This window comes from Meriones unguiculatus, chromosome 16, assembly GCF_030254825.1.
Source record: "Meriones unguiculatus strain TT.TT164.6M chromosome 16, Bangor_MerUng_6.1, whole genome shotgun sequence".
Lineage (NCBI taxonomy): Eukaryota > Metazoa > Chordata > Mammalia > Rodentia > Muridae > Meriones > Meriones unguiculatus.
Window position 1 is genome coordinate 56,422,628 of NC_083363.1, and position 24,925 is coordinate 56,447,552.

The window sequence follows — 24,925 nt, forward strand, 5'->3', positions numbered from 1 at the left end:
TAAGATGCCAGAAAATATACTGTCAGATCAGGGTGGCAGTAAGGGGAAAGACGGTTGACCTTCTGGATGGGTTTGAGTGGGTTGTGAGCTGTTCTGGGTGCCATTCTGCCGAGTAGGGCAGACCTGAGATGCCTCAGAGGAACAGGGAATTATCAGCATAGAAGTGGCTGCTGCTCTGTCAGAGAGAGAGGGGTCCTCAGAGGACTCGGGAAGGACACCGACGGAAAGGACTGTGGAGTTGAGGCCTGGAAAGGGCCCATGATAACTGGGGCAGGAGCAGGTCTTGCTGGGGAAGCAGAAAAGAAATATTCAGAGGGATGGGTAAAGCCACAGGAAGAGTAATTGGTGGATCCACGGAAGGAAAACAGGAGTGGAAAAGGATAGTAAACAGCCTGAAATGGCGCCAGAGACTGGAGAAAACGCTCCCCAGCTACTTGCAGCAGGAACAAGAATGTGGGTAAGCGTGGGTTAGAGGCAGCACATATAGACTCGGCATTTGAGAAGCGTTAAAGGCCTATTACGAAGTTACATGTTCAGTCAGCCATGGTACTGCTTGTGTCTCAGCATCTGGGACTAGAGCGGAGGGATTGAAAGTTTGAATATGGTTGTTCGGGTGAAATGTAAGTGAACTAAAGCTTTTCTTAGTGTGCTGATCCTAAGTTGTAACTCCTTCTGCCTGTGCCCACAGAGAAGAGGGGCAGTCACCCTCACTCAGAAAGGTGCAGCCTTTTGTTTTTCTATCTGTTGCATAAATCAGGCAACATTTTCGGAAGAACAAGTGGTAGGATTTTAAAATGCTGCTGTTGAGCATCACAAAGTGGAGCCATTTTCAGTCTGGCATTCGGAAGGTAGGAATTATATTCCTGATAGTCTCATGTCATAAACCACTGTATGCTGGACCATGACGAGGTATGCTGTGCTAGCTGTTAAAGTATTAGTTTTAAGTTGGCTGTAGTCAAGGGTGACACATCTACGAACAACAGAAATACAAATCGAAGTGTATGAAGAAAAGTTTAGGGGCCGTGCTGGGCGTGGAAGGGTGTCAGAGAGGAGGGCTGTAAAAGGGACCAGTTACCAGGCAGATGCAGAAGCTGAGCCATTTCTGGAAGGGAACTGTGCATGTGACCTAACCATGGCCAGTTGCTTAGTTTGGCAGGGCCAGAGGGAAGGGTGGAGGGGAGTGCCAATGAGGGCTTGCTTCTCCTCCCTGTCAGTACAAATAGCAGCCATTCTACCATTTAAAAGATGTTCCATTGCCTTTGAAGACATTGAAAACTTAACAACAAACAAACCTGAGACTGTTTTTTTTCTAGCTTTCATCTAAGCTATGTCACTGGATAATGTTTAATTTTCTTTTAAAATAGTTAAGAAAACCCCTACAATACAGATATGTCACAGACATCGGCAGCATCGGTGTCAGCCTGACCACTTGGCTGGCCATCCCTCCTCAGGAAAATGCATTCCTTTCTGATTGGTGGAGGGCTACCTTTGGAAAGGCAGTTATCAGCTTTCCAACTCACTGTGGCTTGTATATCAATCTCGTGTGTTAACACTGATTTCCTTTGCACTGTGTCTATGACTCACTGTTAGAAATATGCACAGCTCGGAGTATCAGTCTCCATACTGACTTCTTAATTTTCCATCATGACTCTGCTAAAGCTGTTTAATATTTAACCCAAGTGCAATTACAGCGTGTAAAGTTTAACTGCCGTGATGTATGTAATGGAATGTGCAGGCACTGCCCTTGTGTCGTGTTCTGCCTTTAAATCACTCCATTTATTCACTTGGTCATGTGACAATTCTAGTGAGCAGATAACATAGAGATTTATTATTTGAATAGCATTTCATGCCATAAGACTGGCATTAGAGATGCTTAAATTATTTTTGGCATTTAGTATTTATCTCCCCTTCATCCAATTGTTGAATCGTATTTTTCTGCCTTTTTTTCTAAATTCATCTTAACATTAGAGACTCCTAAAGCTTTTCACTGGATTTATGTGTAAACCCTAAAATCGGTTGATGGTTCAGGCTCCCGAACTTGAGTTTGAAAGGCACTTTGAGGCTGAACTTGAAGAGTGCTTTGTTGATAAGTCTGTTGGCTGTGTTTACCTTCTGTTTGCTTAGCTTCAGAGGTTAGTGCAAACGTCGGTAGTGTGTGTGTGCCTTTCAGAAGGCACCGTGTTAATGTGCGGGTCATAGTCTCCGTGGGGAACCTCAGGGTTGGCCTCGGAAGCTCACTGGTGTCTGATTTGACCGTGAGCGGTCATGTTTGCCTGAGAGGACGGGTGGCCAGGAACAAGCCACAGTGCCTAATAAGACACAGAGGCTGCCTGGCCCGGTGCCACAGCATTTCTTGCAAGTGATTTTCTCACAAGCAACATGGCTTCAGGCTGAAGAGGATGGTCGCACAGTCTGCTAGGAATTACCGGTCAGAGTGGAGTCTTGGGACTTGATGGAACCGGTCCTGGAAGCCCCGGATTTTGAAATGAGTGAGTTTGTGGAGCCGTGAGTGCCTGCGGATCAAATGGGGAATGTCTGCGGCTGTGTGCGGGCTGAGAAGGAAGAGCAGTATTTCGACCCTGCCAAAAGTCCCCTGAGTCCTGAAAAACACTCTCCCGGAAGAAAGTATTTCAGAAGAAAACCGTGCCAGAAAGTTGTGGGTGACACTGAGCCCGTGCGGCGAAGCAGCGGGAGAGAGGGCGAGAAGGGCGGTGGTCAGCCTGCCGGGGGACAGCCAGCTGTGTCATCCAGAGGACTGGTGCCAGAGGACCCCGATGCAAGCCCCACACGGGAAGATGATGTGCAGCCCGAGACAGCTGCAGCAGACCTCTGGGAACAGAAACCTCTGCCCAGTGCCGGGGACAGCTGCTCTTACCGAGCAACGCTCCCCTCTGTTGAGAGCAGAGGCTCCGAAGTACAAGTTAGTGCCCGGGACAAGACAGTTTCAGAAGATAGCCGGCCGCCTTGCACAGAGAGGGAAAGACATCCGGATGATGTCAGCACAAAACAGGGAACATTCCAGAGAAAAAACGATGCTTCTCTTTTCCAAAAGGCAGCCAGCTTAAGTTCCGTTCTCTGTGGCACAGAGAAATCCCTTGAAAACAGTGTGTTTGTGGGGAACCTTTCAAAAAGCTGTGGCAGTGTCCAAGAACAGTACAGCACCGAGAGAGTTCACCCTCATGCAACACACCGGCTTCAGTTTACACAGAGGAGATGCCATTCCTTCTGTGCTAGTCTGTCCTCAGCTCCCAAGGGCTCACCTGGGAATGGGGTAAGTGAAACAAGCGTCCACGAACGAGCCACCTTCTCACAGCAGACCCAGGTGGCGTCGTTTGTCTTCCTAAAATGCCATCTTCGTATTAGCCTGTGACCCAGTTAAAGAGTTTTCTCATGTGGACACTGTAACTGTATCTTTTGTGCTTAGCCTGTCGTCCTCACTTGAGTTTCAGTAGTGTAATATGTTTTATTGTTGCAGAACTTGGAAAAGCACTGCTTTAACAGAGTGCTTAGCTTTAATTTCTTATGGCTCTTGCTTTTTTTTTTTTTTTTTTTTTGGAATAGTCCACAGAAACTTAGCCCTGTGGTAGGTAAAAGTTAATCAGAAAAACAGGACAGTTGAATATCTTCGTGTAGATCTCATAGAGGATTTTGAGGTTCCCAACACACACCAAGATAAGTGTCTGAGATAATAGATTGCTCCCAAACGCCCATTTGATTATTGCCAGTTCTACATGTGTACACTGTGAAATCCCCAAGTGCATTCAGTTACTATTTTTTAATTAAAATACAAAGTTACTTAGAAAGGAATAAGTAGCGACAGGACAATGCGGGACAAAGTACAGTTCTCTACACATTACGACTTTCTGTTCCATAGTCCAAGAGGCCAAACTCCAGTCCTCTATCAGTTTTCATGCACAGAGTATTCACATAATTGCTTTCAGTTGTCCTGTGTGTTGAGGGCGGAGGCACATATTAACTTGCCCAAATCCCATGGCCCCTGCTTGACACTAGAAATTGTCGGGGCAGCATGTCATTGGGCCTGGGATGTGACTCAGGCTGCCAGGAAGCGGAGATCCTTTCCCCTGGCATTGATGTTTACCTTTGGACAGATGACTTGTCTTTCAAATGTAATTGGATCAGTATAATTTACTTCTCTGGAAGTGCATTACCTAAATGACTTCCGTGTTACTAAATCCGGGTGTTGTTTTTTTCCTCTGAGTTTTTCCTCACATTGTCTTTTACCCAGAAAAGATCTGGATGCAGGTGGCATTTGTGACGCCGACTTCATGGGCAGCATTGTGTCCCTGGTGTAGATCCTCGCCCAGCGCTCAGAAGAGATTGCTGGTTTGCTGTGTTCATGGGCAGCATTGTGTCCCTGGTGTAGATCCTCGCACAGCGCTCAGAAGAGATTGCTGGTTTGCTGTGCTCATGGGCAGCATTGTGTCCCTGGTGTACATCCTCGCACAGCGCTCAGAAGAGATTGCTGGTTTGCTGTGCTCAGTCATCGCTGACCTCGCTGACCTCGGTGACCTCGGTGACTGAGGTCCTGTTTATGTGTGCCACAGACCTTGCCAGTGTTCTGCTTGAGGAAGTTCTGGTTATGTTTCACAGTGGTTGCATGTGAAAAGAAACGTTCAATGGTGGCATTGCCTGTTTAGGTCTGGCCTAAGAAAGCAAACCAGCTGCCCTGTCTTATTGAGTGTAGCTCGGTTTAGTGTCTTAGGTTTATTTCCCTCATCGTCTGGCTTCCAGTGAGATATATGTGTCTTTTTGTTGTTGTTTTTCATCATTGGTAATCATCAAAACCTGTTTCTTTAAGTAAGCCTTTGTTGTTGTTGTTGTTATCTTCATGCCCAGGTTTTTGTGATCTGTTATGTCAAATAAGTTTTTAAAAGTTTCATTGGAAATCCACGGGAAAATGTCACAGGCCTGTCAATTAGCCTCGTTAAGTGATCGTGCCACAGTGGTGTGTAACTAAGCATAGCACCTTCTTGGTCAAAGCACAATGAGCCAGTCACCATTTTATCTGAGTAAGCTGACGTTTCATCTCTCTCAGTCCAGATAAAGACTATTTATTTTGTGATATAGAAAGAGTCACAGCCCGCAGCTTAGCTATTTGTCTGGGGTCATTCTTCCTGTATCCTTAGAGGTGTTTTCTCGTGTCATGCCTAAGCATGTCTGATTAGAACTGTCTGTAGAACTCAGGGTTACAGTGGACCCTTTGCTTTTCATGGGTGATTGGCTATAGGTGACAGGTCCCAGATCCTTCATTAATACTCCTTTTTCCTTCAGAAATAGCCACACAACCACTGTTTGTCTGCCTCAAGTTAGTCTTCATATCTGTCTCGCTTGGTTCATGCTTTACTCCCTGTTGTGTGTGTCCTTGAGGACTTTGAAGGAGAATGGGGTGCAGTTCTGTGAGCTCCTCTTCACCTGATCTGAACTCCCCTGGTCTTGTGACATTGGTCATTCTCAGTGCAGATGCCCAGCCTGTCTTCTCCTTTAAACCCTTGCAATAATATGTTGAGAGCTACTCCTGGCTAAGGCTCTTCTTCACACTGACAACGCAAACACACACACGTCCTGGGACAAGTGGGTGAGCTGGAACGGAGGTGGGCAGGTATTAGTTTTGTATGATGCTTTGAGATTGGAAAATATTGTGTTGTGCTGGCGATCACCCCAGGAATTGTGTGAAATAGGCAGAACAGGTGGTCCTCATACAGAATGAAGAACAGTCATAGTAGTTAAATGTGTTCTAGGGTGGAACAGTGTGACCAGCTGGCGTAGACAGTGGCATGGAGTCTGGGTACATCTCATTGTCAATGTCTGCCTGAGCTTGGTTGCTAATCCACAGCCCCAGCTACTTACTCAGCTCGGACAGGGGCTGTGCTTGAGCTCAGAAATTCTGGGAATAGTCCACTATGCCCAGTAGGGATGTGGACTGCTTGGCATAGGAGCAGTAAGCCAGCCCGGCACAGAGGTGGAGCTGGCCGGAACTCATGTGCTTGTTGGTGGTGGGATTGTGTCGGTGAGTAGCCGCTGTACTTCGTCCTGGGCAACGGGGAGAGTGCCGCTCTCCAGCTTAAAGCAAAATCACTGAAGAAAACTGCCAGGGAGGTGAGGGCGAGGGCTGATGCTGTAGGAGCATCGTGAGGGGCGGGGTGGTGAGCACCAGCGGCAAAGCACAGGCCTTCCTGGTGGAGCTTGTCTTTGTGTCTGCTTTTTAAGGGGCGCTCTGCTGTGCACACTCATGTGTTCTGTAATTGCACCTGCTGTGCACACTCGTTTGTGTTTCCTCACATGTGTGTCCTGTAATTGCACCTGCTGTGCACACTCGTTTGTGTATCCTCACATGTGTGTCCTGTAATGGTACCTGCCGTGCACACTTGTGTGTCCTATACACTGTGCATGGCCTCTACCTTCACCCTTAGCCCTTCTCACAACACATTCTTCTTTCTTCAATTTCACAAATGCTGCTTCATCCCAGTCTTGTTAAGTGAAGGCCAGCAAGACAGTTGGTTTCTCTAATATAGACCAGGGGTTCTCTAACCTAGTCATGTGTAAGGATAATCTGGGAAGATTTTTGAAAATATGGGTACATGTATGTCATTCTCAGTGATTCCAAAGTAGTAAATTAAGACAGAGCTCTATAGTAGATTACAGTGGTCAGGACAGAGAATACAGTTGTGCATGTGTGTGCATGCCTGTGTGTCTGTATCTGTGTTTGTTGGAGGGAGTGTGTCAGGAGGTCAGAGTTCTTAGAGCCATCAAGAAAGAAAGTAGTATGACTTAGCCATTATCATTTCTGTAATTTTATGTTCTTTTGAGCAGATCATGGTTCTTCTTTTAACCATAATACTATTTTTGGGCCCGACCATATGCTAGGCCTCCCCACAGCATTCATTGTCAGAGAGTGCCTGCAAAGCGGTTCTAGGTGAGGCTCTGGAAGATTAAACAGACTGCTCCGCTCACCTACATGTCCAAGCTACTCTACTTGGTACAACCCTCCTTGTCCTGCACACGCCTTCCCTAGCTCTGCATTTCTGTAAAATTTTGTGTGTAAATGTACACTTTCTCATCTTTAGTGATTTCTTTCCCTTTCTTGTGTTCTCGGACACTCACTGTGTGTTGTAGGTTGGATTAAAACAAGACACTGAGTTAAGTAGAACCCGCCTTTTCCGCAGGTTACAGCCTGCTGTTTGCAGCAAATGGCAGGGACCAGGCTACATCCCTGGACACTCAGGCTTCTGGGTGGTGGTGAGGTTGAACTTCCTTCCCACAAGCCAGATGTATTAACTAGTGAAAATAATACCCGTGTGCCGAATTGCTAGTCAGAGGTACAGACCTCAGTGAGTCAAGGGCTAAAAATTACCAGCGTGGCTCTCGTGGAGATATTGGCAATCTCTGCATAAATAAAAAGATGAGTCATTTTATATTAACTTTTATATTTGAAGTTTGAAAAACTCAGAGCCATCTCAACATGTGAAAGGAACACAGTAACATCTAGTCACGCTGAAATAATTTATTCATAATTTTTCTCTATGTTTCAGCTACAGGATTCATACTAAGACTTCTAGAAATACAGGATGTGTTTTCTTCTGTCCTGTGATAGGTTGAACTCTGCATCCTGAAGCTAAAGATCATCTAGTGTATAATTGAGTAATTTGTTTCTTTCTGAACCATTTTTTCTCTCTCTCTTTTTAAGATTTATTTATTTATTACTTATACAGTATTCTGCCTGCATGTATGCCTGCAGGCCAGAAGAGGCACCAGATCTCATTACAGATGGTTATGAGCCACCGTGTGGTTGCTGGGAATTGAACTCAGGACCTTGGGAAGAGCAGTCTGAGCCATCTCTCCAGGCCCCTTTTTCTCTCTTTTTAATGCAATTGTGTTTATTGATTTTTGACTTATTATAGTTATTTAATTAATAAAAATGTAATCGCAAAATTTGGATCCCTGTCAGCTTTTAAGTGTTCTACATTTTAAACATGATGGAGAAGCTATAAAAGCCTGACATCCTCTATTTCTTCTTCCAAAGAAACTTTTTTTTTTTTTTAATGTTTGAACAAAAATGAGGGATTTTCCTGAAGTGGCCTTCAGTTCCATCTCGGCACTTTATTTTTAGTAGGGTTTTTTGTTTTTGTTTTTTTGATCAACAACCCAGCCTGATTTTTGCCAGTTTTTAAAATCACTTTTGTCTTTCATTTAGCCCTTTCTTTCATGTAGGCGGTTTGTAATCGTTACAGTTTCAAAATGTTTGAGCAACATTTTCACTTAAAATATTTTTGTGGGGCATTCTAACACATTTAAAAAAAAAAACTTGGAAGCAGCCTCTAAAAATATGTTGACTACATTTATTTCTGCCAAAATAGTTAGATTGTTTCTGAAAGAATTGTCTTTAGAAGCAACGTCTTAACTTGAAAATATGTGCTTGTGTTGACAATTCAGCGTGGAGTCAGATTTTGGCTGACTGCAGTCGCAAGTGCTATCAACTGGAGTCTAAGCAGCGCGCACCTCATACACTGACTCAGTTTACCCTGCAGCGGCTGTCGTCCCGAGACCTCTATGAGACGCTATTGTTTCCTCATGTTTTACCAGAGGAATCTGATGCCCAGAGAAGTCACCAGGGTGGGAAGGAGGGGCTGGGTGGTAGCTGCCACGCTGCCACGCTGCCAGACTTCCTTGCTGGACGGAACTGAGTGTAAAACTCCCTGAGTTAGGAGAACGATGCTGTGCCCACTCTCCAGCAATGGCGTTCACTCTTAATGCTGTTTAAATTCTCACACAAAGAACAATTTATTCCAATATAATGTGCTAAGAGGTATTATTTTTGCCTGACAGCATTGTTCCACCTCACCCTGTCACTGTGATGAAACTTGATGGCATTGAGCAACTTGGAGAGGGAAAGAGTTTGTTTGGCTTACTCCTCTACATCACAGTTCATCATTAAGGGAATCAGAGCAGGAACCTGGAGGCAAGGGCTGAAGCCGAAGCCCGGAGGGACACTGCCTACTGGCTTGCCTCTCCTGCTTTCTTACAGGACCCAGGACCACCAGCCCAAGGGTGGCACCACCACAGTGAACTGAGCCATCCCACATCAACCATGGATCAAGAAAATGCCCCACAGCCTTGCCCACAGCCCAGCTGGGAGCATTTTTCCAACTGGCTGTTCTTTTTTCCAGATAGCTCTAGCTTGTGCCAAGACGACAAAAGATTAGCCAGCAAATTGTCTAGGAGATTAAGGACTTTGTGCCTGCGTAGGCCATCCTTTGACCAGGTGTCATTTCCATGTCCGCCGTCTGTCGTAGATGTCAGTTCCTGTGTTAGTAGAGCGAGGTGGTTGGTTCATCAGGGTCTAAAACTCCAGGTGTGGGATCGCTGCCGATGTGGTAGAATAAAGACCACACCAGAGCTCTTCAATCAGGAAACTTAGGTGTCTCTGTCCACATCTCTTAAATGGGTGTGGCTTCCTGTCGCATTAAATGAGGAAATGTAGGGGAAGTAGACTGGATGCAAGGTTCGTTGTGACTTTACCATTTCGCGTCACCTTTGCCAGTGGATTCTGGGAAACCCTTCTAACCATCCTCTGAAGCAAAGAATGCTCTAAGTTTTCAGAAGTTTCACCGAGGCATTTCCTTGGGTCCTGTAGTCATAAAGCATTTACTTAATAGGGTAAGGCTGCTGCATCCTGTCTTCCTTATTGTTTCTCATCTTCTCACTCATTTCCTTAGCCATAAGAGGACAATGTGTTTTCCCCGTCAGATTCCAGAGTTGGCTTGAAACTACCACTTGTTCAAGCAGAAATCCTCCTGGGAGAAGCCACTTCTTGTAAATAACCTTTACACCTCAGTAAGGACTCACTTCAGAGGCTTGAGTCACCAGGCTGTGAGAGAATCCCAGAGGCATATGTGCAGGTCTACCGCGAGGAAGGCTGGCAGCCAGGGAAAGGTACCAGCTTATTTGAGACAGAATTCCTTAGTATGTTGCCCAGGTTGGCCTTGACTTTCTGGCCTCAACTAATCCTCCTGCCTCAGCCTTCCGAGTAATCAGGGACCAACACACCTAGTTTACTGGAGCTCTGATTTTTTTTTTTTTAAATAAAACCTGTTGTCTCCTTTTCTTCATGTGCTGATGCCTCAGGAACCGTGAGGTTTTCTGTGTATTAGCTACCCTGTTCCCTGTTGAAACTGACACTGTCCCGTGAAAGAGAGCTTGTCTCCGAATGTTGAGGTGGGAAAAAGGATGCCTTTAACAGGGTGGTGTCTACGGAGCAGCCATCTTCCCAGCAGTGGCCATTGTTAACACTGGAAGGTGATGTTAATTAAAGCAGTTGAGGTAGCGCTGTGGCTGCTGGGAGAAACAAATCTGGTGGCTCTAAGGATAATCTATTTTTCCACATACGAGGGAGCAGTTTCCCTCTCAGAAACCCTGGGCTGGAATTTAGGGGAGCTAGATGCAAGCAGGATGTTAGACACAGTGTCCTACTTTACTTTCAGTTTGTTGGCTACTAAGGTGACATCATTTCCCCAAATGGCTTTGCTTTCTGTCCGTTTGAATTCCTTAACCTTTAAATTTATAGACTTACTGACAAGCAATAGCTTACGTTGGCTTTCCTTCTTTTTGTACACATTAAGTAATAATCAACTTGATAAAACTTTTTTAAAAAATCACACAATTTAAATACTACTAATAAAAGTTGGTATATTTTGTGGAATGATTAAATGCACACGTTTTAAATGTATACATGAGGCTAGGGCATTAGCATGTGTGTGGCCTTGAGCCCAGTCTCCCGTACCACAACCACGTTAAATAAAATGTGAATAAATTTTCGGGAACTGTTGGACCCAGCCTTGGGACGGGCTGTGCTGTGTGCATGCCACGGTGGTGACAACATCTGTAAAAATAGGATGTTTCTGATTCCCACTTGTCTGGTCGAGTTGACTTTGCTCAGAGGCCTTTCTAATTTCCAGGTCTGCTGACTGCACTGCCATAGTGTCATTTCCCATTTCCCAGCTCACAGGCCATTAAGCAATCAACTGTGAATGCCGCCCCGGAGCCCGGGTAGATGGTGGGTTTTCTTTCACTTCCAGGTTATGCCCTGGAAGGTCAGCTTCCCTACCTCCTACTGGTTATCATGGAGTGGTATCAGTGTCTGCTCCCTCAGAGCACTTACGTGCAGTGGTCACTTTACCTGCTTCTCCTGGGAAGTGCTGTTGGTTGTAATCAGTTTCCTACAATGGTGAGGTTTGCAGAGATCCAAACAGCGTGCAGTATTTCTGACTTACACCTGGTTCTTCCTCTCTCCCCTAACCCTTCCCATTTAGTAGGCGTCTAATGAATACCTGATGGGACTGTATTAGGCAGGAAATGAGAATGTTCTAAAGGTAGAAGTTACTTATAAACATAGAGAAAGAAAGAGCGTGGAGTGCACATAGCCAGATCATTTCATCAGCAAAGGGGGGGGGGGGGGCTTGATTCTAGAAATGTCGGCAGAAGCTAGCGGTGGCTGCAGAGTGGAGAAAGACAGGCGTAGTGGCGTGCACCTTTAATCGCAGCACTTTGCAGACAGAGGCAGAAAGATCTCTGAGTTGGAGACCAGCCTGGCTTAGTGTCTTCTTTATTCTGCAGCCACAGCCACACAAAACAAGAAACAAAGCAAAACAAGAAGCAAACAAAAAGAACAAAGTGCAGGTAGGGCAAACCTTGGTGTACATTAGCCAATCTATAGGCTAATGTTTATTAGCTAATCTGTAGGCAGGTTAGCATCCGGGTAGTGTTCTTTGTAAACCAGCTTTTGATGGGTCTCTGGGACATATTTGCATTTGGTGTAGAAATCCTGAAGATGCCTCTTTCCCACTTAGAGTTGTACGTCACGGAGAAGGAATGCAGGAGAGAGGTGGAGATGGCAGCTGCTGCTGACCATTGCCCTGTGCCTGTGACAGGTTTGCTCTGTGAGGAGCAAACAGCACTTCCTCATTCATGCTGGGAAGTTAGGGTTCGTACTGCTCATCCATGTGTGAACAGCAAAATGCACACCATGGTTGAGATGTTTCTGTGTTAACACATTCAGTGGGTTAAAACTTTCTGTGTGCGTGGAACTAGTATGTCTTATAATAATAAGGAATTTAAGTAGAATCTGTGATTAGCTTGTGAATTACAAAAGCGCCATGAACTTGCTTAGCTGAAAAGTTAGTTTTCTGACTTTAAGGCTGGTGTTATTAGTGAATAAGAATAGACTTTTTGTTGTTGTTTGGCTTTTCAAGAGAGGGTTTCTCTGTGTAGCCCTGGCTGTCCTGAAACTCACCCTGTCGACCAAGCTGGCCTCGAAGTTGCAGAACTCCGCCTGCCTCCACTCCCAAGTGCTGGGATTAAAGGCATTCATCACCACACCTGGGTATGGTGAATGAGAAGCTTTAACAGCATAGTCAGACATGACAGTTCATACCCTCAGATTCTGTCAACAGGGAAATTCCACCAAAACAGTATTGTATTTGAAAGCGATGGACATGGAGGTTACTTGGGCTTTTGACATTGTGTTTGCTCAAACTGAAGAGCCAGCTCCCTAACCCTGGGCAGGAATCAGGTTCCACACCCCTCCCCTTGAAGGGACAGCCAGTGTGTTTAATATTTCTGGTTCCTCTTAGTGCTTATCTGTGAGCACAGGGACTTCCTTACCTCCCACACTTCCCCGTGTGAGAATTTGAGGTACGTGGTATGGCTGAAGTGACCAAGAGTACCTGCACAAGGCATGTGACACTGAGGTGAAGAGGCGTTGCAGTTCTAGTTGTTCATTGAGTGAGGGTTGCTTAGGGTTGGGGGTCAGAGGTGAAAGTGGATATAGGGGATGAAGATGCATCATGGATGACAGAGTTATTGATCTGGGCAAATGGTGGAGCTGTTCTCTGAGCTGGAAATGCAGGTGGGAGTGCATGAAGGGAAAGAGAAATTCAGTTTCAGGCACATGGAACCTTAAAGGCTGTGCATCACAGGGAAGCATCTTTTGTTTTAAGGGTGGGCACGGAGCTCAGTGGGAGAGTGTGTGCCGGAAGTTATTATCTCTGATAGACAAGCATGACTTGTTTCTAGCTCCTATCAAGGATGCTGAGTTTGAGTGAAAAGAGAGGACTGAGTTCTCCACATCAGGCAGAGATGAGGGTTGAGCTTGTAGACACACACTCAAGTGCAGGTGTGGCATGCGGGTGTATCGTTGTTGAAGAATAGGAGGAGAGCGTCCTAAGTGTAAAAAGTGAAGTCTTTGCACGCATTGGCACACTGGTTTGAAAACATCACTGCAGGCCTAGAGGACTTTGCTGAAGCTGAATTATGATAGTGTGGGAGACAAGAAACTCAACCAGAAGTGAGGAATGATGCAAGGTATGCAAGAGACGTCGTTTTTCATGGGGTGAGATTTCTGCCAAATCCTGAGTTGTGGGAGGCCAATGGGGAGAAGTGAAGCAAGCACATGACGCAGGAGGAAAGGCTCAGTGACCAGTTCATTGAGAACAGCCAGAGATGTGGAAAATGAGCTGGCGTGTGTTTTTAAGTTAGAGTTTCAGAAATACTGTGCATGTGTGTAATAGTCTGAACTAGTATATGGGTGACTGGCAGTCTAGAATTCATCTGTTGAAAATTATTTGATAACAGGAGCGGTTTTCCCTGTCAGTATTCCAGAGCTGTGTCAGGCACTCACACCTTTTACACTAGCACCTTTTACCATTGACATTTGCTCAGTTCCCAGTTAGAGCATAGTTACTTTGTAACTGACCTGGCCCAGAGTGCTCTTGAATGGCAGAAACATTGAGAACTGACTGGGAAAAAATAGGAAGTGCAGGTTTTGCTTCTCCCCCTGTGAAAAGGAGTAACAACACGAATAAAAGACATTCGGCATGTGTTTGCTGTGTGCCGCGTGCTCATACGCCATGCCCATGCTGAATAAAACATCCAGCCTACACTGACATGTACTTCTTGTGTGCAAGGTGATGACACCATGCCCATTTGCAATTCCCCTACACAACGTGATAACTCTCTCGTTATGTTGCGAGGGAGGGAACGTTCTTAATTAAGCAGCTACATGGCTTGAGTGTGTAATCAAGGAGAGGCAAATTTGTGTGGGCTGTGTCACTAAGTCACCCAGCATAATTACACCTCAACACCCTCTGAAGTAATTAAGTAGAAAACAGTGGTAATTTGGTAATTATTTTCTGCACGGAAAAATAAAAACAAAATTCTTCCGTATGTTAGGTGATATATCCATGCACGTAATTCTTCCCCGTGCTGTGGAGGTTAGCACAAATTCCTAAAATGATTAAAAGGGAGCCAGTGTTCCCCTTTCACATCCCAGTGTCTCCACCATTGCTCAGCATGGAGCTCCATCGACACTGACAGCCTCTGTAGGACTGCAGGTGAAGAGGGAGCGAGGCCGTGCCTTCATCCACAACAGCAGACGTGGCTCATAGTCAGCTAGGGAAGAGCTTTTGTGCTGCCGTGTTTCTGCCTCGGGCCCTTGGGTTGGCCATGGCCTGGTCTTGTGGTAGCTGGGAAGGATAAAGGGTTTTCTGTTCGAGCTTGGCACTGTCCCATTCTTCACTTTCAGTTGCTCGATTCTGTGTTTGCCCTCTGAGGTCTTTGTTCTGTCTCTTAATAAGATTTTAGATGGAAAGGAATCTTAAGTTTGTCAGCAGCCTCCCACCTACTCATTTTATAGATGAAGAAGATGGCTTACAGACGTGAAGCAAATCTCGTTGCTCTGGACCTTTGTTTCTGTTGTAGAGGGATTTGTGACGTCACACACACACACACACACACACACACACACACACACACTCCTCTTTATTTGCAGATCTCTTCCAGGCCCTGACTTGCTTCCAGTTCTTCATCTCTTGGTTTTACACGTTCCTCTGATTTTTGTGTTTCGGGGGGGGGGGGTTATCTGTTGGTGTTAATCCCAGCTGGAGGACTACTGGGGTATCCCTGGTGAATGCGCTTTGTGTCTGTAGTTAGCAGCAGGTCTAGGAGGGCCCAGATCACAGAACTGCTCTTGAAACGTGTACACCATGGAGATCCATGTTCTTTTCTGTCACTTGGAGAACAGTGCGGATCCATGTCCTACTTTGTCACTTGGTGGAAGGGGTTCTCAGAACTATACAAACAAATAAAATGCACTTGAAAATCTTACTAAAACTGAGTAAGGAGTCATAAAGAATTATAAGCTTTTAGCCAAAAATGTTACAGAAAATAGTTAAAAATAAGAGAGGGCATCCTTTCCCTATTCTTTACCCTGAAAACATGTTGGATCAAATTCTGCATAGAGTGGTTTGTGGCTTTTACTTCTGATTTATATGCATCTGGAAAAAAAAATCACTTAAGCTGTTGTAATAGACCTTGTTAGCAAAGAATGTGGAACTTTTCAGTTCTCTTAAGTTTTATAAAAAATATATACAAAAGCAGGTCACCACTGCCATCCTGACATGCAGACAGGATAGCTGCTGTTGGCTCAGCAGCAAAGGCATCACAGTGTGCTCCCTGGCTCGTGGTGTGCCACTAAACACACTACAACATAGTTAGCTAAAATTGTGTGTGTGTACATATATGTACATGTTTGTATGTATGTGTGCATATATATCTGTCTGTGTGTGTACGTATATGCAGACATCAAGCTTTTAAAATGTACTGTGTTGACTAAAATGAACCACTAAAAAGATACTGTTGGGGGGGACAACTATATAGAAGAAAGGGAAAAAAGCAAATTGTTGATTTGAGACAAGAACTATAATTCTCAGGGTAAAATAACAGTATGTATTGTAACTGTCTAAGCATTGCTACTAAGCAGAGAAAGCTTATTAAAGTAAATGCATTAAACAGAAGCTCGCTAATTTATTACAGATACAAGGATGAAAGCCAAAACTGTACCTTTCCTATTTCTATATTAGCGAGCTGTTATGTACATGAAGACAGCTGTGAATTTTGTTGTACTTGTTTTGATTACAATACGGAGTCATTGTGCTCCTGCAATTGGGGGTAGCCTGGATCCCTCTGACCTTCAGGGTTTGTTTTTGTGTTTGTTTGTTTGTTTGTTTGTTTTAGATTATAAAATTAGGGGCTGAAGAGATGGCTTAGCAGTTAAGAGCACCCAGCCCAAAGGACCTGGGTTCAATTCCCACTACCCACATGGCAGTTCTCAACTGTCTGTAATTCCAGTTCTAGGGGATCTGGCACCCTCACACAGACATACATGCAGGTAGAACACCAATGTACATAAAATAAAGAGTGTAAAAAATGTTTTTTAAAAAAGTTGTGAAGTTATTGTTTTACATTTAAAAATTCATCAGATGCTTTTAAGTTGGACACAGATAAGTCAAATCTGAAAATCTGTTTGAAATTCAGTTTTCCTCTGTAAAATGGGAAATATTCTTAATAATATATTTAGCATAAAAACAAGTGTTACAGGATGAAGGAAAGTAGGTTGTAAGGACTTGGCACATGGTGGGTTTCTCCTCTCTCAGCTTCCTTCCTTCCTAATGGTTTAATGCTTCTGTTCTGTCTAGATATCTGACATTCATGTAACTGGACAGTCAGAGGACATGTCTGCAAAAGAACGCTTGCTACTGTGGACACAGCAGGCGACAGAGGGTTACGCTGGTGTGCGGTGTGAAAACTTCACCACCTGCTGGAGAGATGGGAAACTATTTAATGCTATCATTCATAAATACAGGTATGTAATATGTGTTTTTCCCACATGTAAGTACAGGTCATTCTTTCACTTCTAACCTTTCAAGAAGTAGTACATGTTCATAGCAGAGAAGTCAGGATAAAATAGAAGACAGCACAGGCCCACTGCCGAGTTAGTATCCTAAACTGCAACACACGCACAGAGAGACAGGCAGAGAGAAAGACAGACACACAGACAGAAAGCAACAGAGCTGTATTACGGCTGGATATTTTTCTACAACTTAGCAGAAATTAAGATCTGATGCCTACAGACCTGCAGGTCAGTGATCTGGATTTTATCTATAGGGAAGTGATGAGTGGGAAGGCAAAGGTCTGTAGTTCAAAGGCTTAACAGTGCATCCATTTCCAAGTCTTATCATTCTGTCATTCTAAGAGGTGACTGGGCAGCTGATTTGGGGTTGGCGAACAGTTTTCCTATGCAAATTTAGTAAGTCTTACTCTTAACAACTGAAGTAACAATGAGTGTCTACCATTATTCTAAGCATTGATTAATTTAGTTTTCATAACATCCCTCTCGTCATCCCTAACTATACATGAAGCTGAGATACTGGGTAAATATTTGCCTCGTCACAAGACTAGCAAGTTTTGGACTTGGGATTCAACCCTACCAGGATGGCTCTTTGATCTGCTTTTACTGTCACACTAAAATTTAAATCCACAAAAAGTGTTTATTGACGACTTATAGGTTTAACCTCAGTTATTTTTCTTTGATTTTACAAAGATTGTTCCATTTTGGAGAACCAAATAAATCTGTTCACAAACAGATTATGTCTAAACTATAAACTTGTTAAACTGAAAAAGGTATTGGCTATAATAAAAATCGTACAAAACTAGTAACAAACTCTTCAGGTATCCACACTCAACAGCCCCGACTTTTATGTGGTCTGGTAGCCTCCTTGCTTTATGGAAGCTCTTACACAGAGGTGAGTGGAGGTTGCTGATGAAGAAAGCCTGAGTCCACTCGCCTGCCCCTGTTCAGGGTAGACGGCGGACACTGCGTGGCATGGTGGTGCAGACACGTCCCCGCTTACCCCCCTGCCCCAGGGACTCGACACTGCAGCACTGCAGGCTCTTTCTCAGGGACTCGACACTGCAGCACTGCAGGCTCTTCCTCCAACACTTACTAGGCAGTATAGAGGCATTTCTGAAGGCCGGCTTTCTAAAATCATCTGCTCATAAAAGATGAGCCAGTGTCAGCACTCAGGGAGCTGAGACAGGAGCTCACAAACTTGAAACCAGCCTGGACTCTATAACAAGACTGTAAATAAATAGGTAGATAGATGGATAGATGATGAGTAAGTACGTGTTCTCGCTCCCTCACTCTCTGCCTCTCCCTCTCCTCCTCTCTGTCTCTCTCCCCTCCCTCCCTCGCTTCTTCCCTTTCTCCCTCCCTGAGAACTGCCTCTTCAGGACACATTAAGGATTACATGAGCAAACTGGCATACATACGTATATTTTTTAATAAGTCATTTACATCAGAGATCCTAAAGTTTTCAAGAGAAATTAAATTCAGTGTCATTGCTTTTGGTGAGATTATGGGATCTTTTTAAAAAATATTTTATCTTAGGTGTATGCATGTTTATTTGTGCACCATTAGCTTGCCTGGTGTCCTTGGAGGTCAGAAGAGCAGGGTTGTAAACTGCAGTGTGGGTGGTTGGTCCTCTGGAAGACACCAGGCTTCTCCGGGCTGCTAAGCCATCTCTTTCTAGCACAGAAATTAGGATTGCAGTTTTTATTCGTTCACTAGAATTCTTTATAAAACTTAAAATACCATCTCTGTATGCTTGCAAGGTCTCTGTTGCTGAAGTTCGGTTATAGTGTCCTTTGTCCCATAGTCTGGAAAATGTATTGTAAAGCCCTTGGGCCTTCTTTAAGAAAATAATTTTTCTTTCTTTCTTTTTTTCTTTCTTTCTTTCTTTCTTTCTTTCTTTCTTTCTTTCTTTCTTTCTTTCTTTCTTTCAGTGTGTGTAAGAATTAAACAGATAGGCTTGACTTGCACACATTTCTTATTTTGGGGTGGGAGGGTTGTTTGTTTTTGTTTTGTTTTTCAAGACATGGTTTCTTTGTGTAGCCTTGGCTATCCTGGACTTGCTTTGTAGACCAGTCTGGCCTCGAACTCTCAGAGATCTGTTTGCCTTTGTGTCCCCAAGTCCTGGGATTACAGGTGTGCACCACTGTCCCCAACCATTTCATACTTCTTCATACTTTAATTTAATCCAGAAACAAAGGACAAGCTTATAAACAAGGAAAGTACCACTGTAAGTGGGCTTTAGGGTATTATTAAGAATTTAGGAGTGGTGTTTCATTTTATAGATGGTTTTACTTAACCATTTCCATACAATTAATTTCTTTTTTTTTTTTAAAGATTTGTTTAATAATTATATATACAGTATTCTGCCTCTATGCCAGAAGAGGGCACCAGATCTCATAGATGGTTATGAGCCACCATGTGATTGCTGGGAATTGAACTTAGGCCCTCTGGAAGAGCAGCCAGCAGAAGCTCTCCAGCCTCTAAGCTTTCTCTCCAGCCCCTCCCATACAATCTCCCTTAATTTAAATTTGCTGTGGAAACTTGTATTTAGTGAAGTTTTATACGTTTTATTTATTTAGGTAGGAAGCTTTACTGCCTATTAGATTTCATTAGGCTTCCATAATAAAACTTATCTGGGCTATCCCATGGGCCTGTGCTAAACAAATGGATACCTGTTAGAGGACCTTTAGAGATGGCTATGTCTGGGGTAGATGTCCTCAGTGGCTTGGGTAGATGGCTGCAGTGTCTGGGGTAGATGTCCTCAGTGGCTAGAAGACTGTGAGTAAAGGAGATCAGGTTCTCACACCCTAGAAAGGCGAGGATTTAAAACTGAAAATACATACCAAATTGTCATTCCAAAGTAAACACATGGCTTATTAAGACTTTCATGCCTAGTATCTTCTCAGAATTTAGAAATATTAATGTGACATAGAAGCACAATCACGACGGGTTTCTAAGCTTTGAAGTTAGCACACAAAGCTGGGTACAGTGGTACTCACCTGTAATTCCAGCACTGGGAGAGGCTGAGGCAGGGGTATCTCTGGAGTTTAAGGCCAGCTTGGACTACAAATCAAGTCCAGGGCAGCCGAAGCTACACAGAGAAACCCTGTCTCACCAAAACCAAACCAAACAAACAAAAAAATGAAAGAAAGAAAAAGAAAAATTAGCACACAAAGTAATAGTTTTCTTATGGTATTTCAAACATACATTGGTTTTGTTGTTCACTCACACAAACATGTTCAAAATTTTGGATTAATATAAACTACACTGTGAAAAGCAATTGGTAGAGTAAATGGTTGGGCAGCCTACCATAATTTTTATTAGTATAATTGTCTAGACTATTTGAAATTAAGCAGGTTTGCTAACCCAGGTAAACAGTATGTTATTAACAATCCAGTATCCTAACATTTTTACATAGTTTGTTTTTCTAATTTTTAGAAAACCAAAGAAGTATTATATGAAGTTAAATGAAGAGGATTAAGGGTAACAGATTTTGTAAATTACAGTTGCCCGTGGAGGTGAACAGAGCATTATGTTAGAAGATAAGCACCCAGGAAACACACGCAGAACGTTAACCACGTAGACAGGTGTTTCTGCCTCGGCAGAATCTGTATCATAATAAACATAAATATCTTAGTAAAAAAAAAATGTCAAGCTAGACCACGGTGGCGCACACCTTTAATCCCAGCACTCGGGAAGCAGAGACAGGTAGATCTGTGCGTGTGAGACCAGCCTGACCTACAGAGCAAGTTCCAGGACAGCCAGGGCTACACAGAGAAACCCTGCTCCAAAAAACAAACAAACAGACAAACAAAAACAAAATCAAAGAAAGTCTCATGAAATAGACAGTTGCCTTCATTTTCATCAATAATAAAAATAATACTCAAATGTTAATTAATATGCTCAACCTCATATGCCTTTTAAGAAGTAATGAATGTGACTGCTCTGGATTTGCTAACGATTTTAAGAGGTGGAAGTGCTGACCAGAACAGTGTGGTCATCCATCCTTAAAGACTCATGACAGTGAGCAGAGATCCACAGAAACTGCCAGTGAACTTGAGAACTGAACACATCCATATGTAACTGCCAGGCGGGTCTTTGCTTCTTCTTATTAGTTAGTAAGGGGCAATGTTAGTTAACTTAGGGTTTGCTAACAGTGAACATTGTGGTATGGTAAGAACAATTATACTAAAATTAAAGCGTATTGAAGTACTTCGCTGAAGTAACAGCAGAATCACAAATTCTCTAGGGTTAATATGTCAAATTGGCTTATGGTTTCAGAAAGAACAGGGAGAAAGTAGAGAGATTATAAAGAACAATTCTTGAGTTTTTGTTTAAATACGTTATAAATAAGTAAATTTCCCCCAGTTAAATCTGTTGGGTTGTTTTGTTTTGTTTTTGTTTTTCGAGACAGTTTTTATGTGTAGCCTTGTCTGTCCTGTACTCACTTTGTAGACAAGGCTGGCCTGGAACTCACAGAGATCTGCCTGCCTTTGCCTACCGGAATACTGGTATTACACGAATGTGCCACCGTGACCAGCTCCTCAATTAAATTTTAAGAGATTTCGTTGCTCTTTCCAGCTCCTTCCAGGAACTTCTGTTTGTTACATTTTTTTTCAATGGAAACGGATCAATGCCACATGCCCTACTTGTTTTATTATTCAGTTCAAATAACTTTAATGTTCTTTGATCTATAATGAAATCTTTTCAGTGAAAACTACAGTGAAGAATTCTAAGCATGTCTCACTGTTAACAAACTCAGAACTTTGTCACTCAAAGGAAAAACAGGGAAGACAGGATTTGATGAGTGTAGATGAAAAGAGTCAGGAAAACATCTCATGAGTAGACTTCCTAGCAGAAGAGGATGGGGTGGAATTAGCAAAGCACTAGCCACGCGCATCCTGCTCTCTGAACTGCGTGAAGGGGAGCGTGCTGCTGACGTCCGCAGAGGTGGGTGTCCCAGGAGCGCTTCAGCCTCGCTTCTGCCAGAGCTGTGCTCACGAGAGGTAAAGCTCTGACTGTGTGCTAACTGTGTGAGCTAACTGCAGTCAGTCTCTCTGGGTGGGCATTTTCCCTAGGATTCCTGAAAGCTAGATTCCGAACAGCTCTGTCCTCATTCAGCGTGCAAACGGCCACCTACACCTGAGAATGAATGTGAATCTGCAGACCAGAAAGAGCGTGGAAAATGCAGCATGGCCCTTGGGGCCCTGTAGGGCAATATGGAAAAATCCAGGAGATCAGGACTGGAAAGCTGGGTGCGTGGTGGTGGTGGGGTGCATTTCCAGGAGAGGTTATTTCTACTTACTAGTTTCTGCCTGTCCTGCTCTTGTTTTTAATTTACCCATTCATTTATTTCAATCTCTGCATTCTTTCCATGGGCTTGTTTTAAACATATTAGCCAATTAAGGTTGGGAACTTTAGGCAGCAGTTTGTAGGAGCATGCCCTTTGAACTAGTTTCTAATTAAGAAGGACATAATTCAGTATTAATTATTTTGTTCATAATTTGCATGTTGAATTGAAATTTATTGGGCCCACTGTGCTTCATCACATTAAAAGTTTAACAATGTTTTAAGTGGGTAATGTTGCCCCAGAAGGCTGTGGCCACAGTATCCTGTTTAATCATATGACCTGCAGGCTGGTGAGTCACTCTCAGTCTTGGATTCAGGCCTCAGAAGCTGAACTGGATTGGGCTGGTTCAGTAGTGGGAGGAGGCCCTTCAGGGTTTGAAATGTTCTCAGAGGAAGGTGTGTCCGGGTAGACTGGGTAGCTCCTTCCCGCAGTCCTCAGGTGGCAGAGTCCTGAGCGGGAGGGTGTGTATACAAGTGTGCACACACCTGGGTATTACAGGCTCTGCTCCCTGTGGCCACAAACACTGGTGGTTACTAATACCAAAACAAGACAACAGCAAACAGTGTTTCACTTTATAAAGCCATCAAATCGTTTACAAAGTGAACTCAGAGCAGTTAAACTTAGAAGAAATTGGTCACTGCTAACTATTAACAAAGTTAAAGCCCTTGAAGAGCCAGTATGCACGGGGTGGAAGAGAATCCCTTTGTGTGCAAATACGGAAATAGGGCTTAGTGGCATACATCGGTTGCCATTTTTATTGCATCAGTTTTTACACATAATTTGGGGGTTACAATTTGGCAAATAAGCATCAGAGGAAAACCCAGCCTGTCTTACTTTGGTTTTGTTCCTGGCCTTCTTGTCCAGATTTCACAGGAAGTGCAGTGCTGAGCCTTGCTGTAGTAAGGAAAATCAGATACTTAAGGCTACGAAGTAACCTTTGCTCCCCTGCTTCCATTTTTTGAGGATGAATGCTGAGGTGCTTCATTGCAGTAACAGGAGGGCAGCTGTGCAGCTGTGGAAGCCAGATAAGCTGCCTTTTTTTCCGTGCTGTGAATGGAACATAATTTATTTAAAATGTATGATTGATGGACAACTTGCCGATTTTTTTAGGATTTGTTTTTGCCCTCAGAATGTTGACTTTAACTCTGTGTTTTGTGTGCATGTGTGACTCTGTGTAGAGTAATGGCCTACCTAGGTCTTCGTCATTTTCCTTCCATGAAGGAAGCAGACATTTCCAGATTTCTTAATTGCATTCTGCTACACTTATTTAATTACCATCTTCTCCTGTTGTCCACTTTACTTTACCCTTTTACTCACTAAATTATTTACATGCATTTTTTTAAAGCTACATCAAAGATGAAATCATAGGCATACTTTTCTGTGTTTGATGGGCCAGGTGTTCTCCAAAACACCGGTATGTGATGAGCTGAGAGGAGGAAAGTGAGTGAGGTAGGCAGATTTCAGAGTGACGCCATCACTTCAGAAGAGTTGGCCTGGTGGTAAAAGTACTTGCCTTGAAAGCAAGATGCCCTGAGTTCAAGTCCCCAGAACCCACTCAAAACTGACCCGTAGTTACATGTGCCCAGTAACCGCAGCATTAGATGATGCCGATCGGTGGAGCCTGGGAGAATGCTGGGTTCAGCCTAGCTGAGATGCTGACCTTCCAGGTTAGTGAGAGTCTTGATAAGGGAGAGAGGCATAGAGGAAGATTCCCAGTATCTTCTGGTGTTTCACATGTGCATATATGTACACACACGTGCACACACATGGAGGGTAGAATGGCAGCAAGAGACTATCATGATACAACACAAGTGTGCTGAAGTTTGGGCAGCCTGTGACAAGCAGGAACAGTAGAGCCCTGGGGGATGCTGACCCTCGCCTCTCGCTGCCTCTCTGAACTTTCTTCATCCTGCTTCCCGTCAGCATATACCAGAGGAGCCAGAGGCAGGCACTGTATTGTCTCTGGGCCCGTTTATCTGTCTCAGAACCACTTTGATATTTTGACTTGTTTGCACGTTCATATTCTCATCTCGCTGTGTGACCTGAAGTAGTTTAAGGTGTTAATTTTAGCAGAATGCAAATCGGTTGACTCTCACCTGGCCGTTTGCGGGCGGTTTGGGGGTTTCAGGCTCTTACTTTACTTTTAGCAGCTCACTAACATGTGGGTGCTAGAAGGAGGTCCCTCTTGGTTGAAGCCAGAGCTTCCCTCTGGACTCATTCAGATTTACGAAGTGAGTTGGAAGTGAGTTGCTTGGAAGTTGAAAGTCAAGTCTCTAATTACCTTTTAATTATTACAATCCTTAGATTTTAATCTTGAAGTACTAACAGTCTTTGCTCTCTGCGTTGTTAATTGGGTGATATTTTTTTGGTAGTGTTAAAAAAGGAAGAATATTTGAAATAAACATAGACACCTGGTTTTGAGAACAAGAGAAAATTATCTTCATACCCTGTTGCTACCTAGGAGTTCTTGGCTTTGATTCTCTCCATAATGTTGTGCCCAAATATGAGCACAAAAGGATGCCTACACCTGGTTACATAACTGTGTGTGGTTCTCCTCCAAGCCTGTATTTATTTGCTAGGGGCGGGGCAGGAGACAGCTTTACAGACCTTTGGGGTGTGAGGGTGCAGAGGGAAGGGGGTAGGATGTTTGCTGCACCAGTGAGGTCAGTTAGAGAATGTGAAGTCTGGACACGATTCGATCCAAACAGGCGTCTTGAGGAATTTGTTATGGTAACTGCTGCGCTGTCACGGGAGAAGTGAGGCCTGGGAATGCATGTCCTTACTGTGTGAGCTGCTGAGAAGATGGTGTTATG

The 24,925-nt window shown here is 43.8% G+C and overlaps 1 protein-coding gene across 18 annotated transcripts in view; it reads left to right on the plus strand.

Moving 5' to 3' along the window:
• Positions 1-24,925, plus strand: part of Dst (dystonin) — a 405,488-nt gene that overhangs the window by 202,736 nt on the left and 177,827 nt on the right. For 17 of the 18 annotated variants that reach the window (XM_060369832.1, XM_060369829.1, XM_060369837.1 and 14 more), the window contains one exon: positions 16,548-16,714. In XM_060369832.1, the coding sequence (XP_060225815.1) occupies positions 16,548-16,714 (167 nt within the window). Of the gene's footprint in view, positions 1-2,268; positions 3,272-16,547; positions 16,715-24,925 lie in introns of those variants that run through there. The other variant, XM_060369833.1, reaches the window with a different exon arrangement.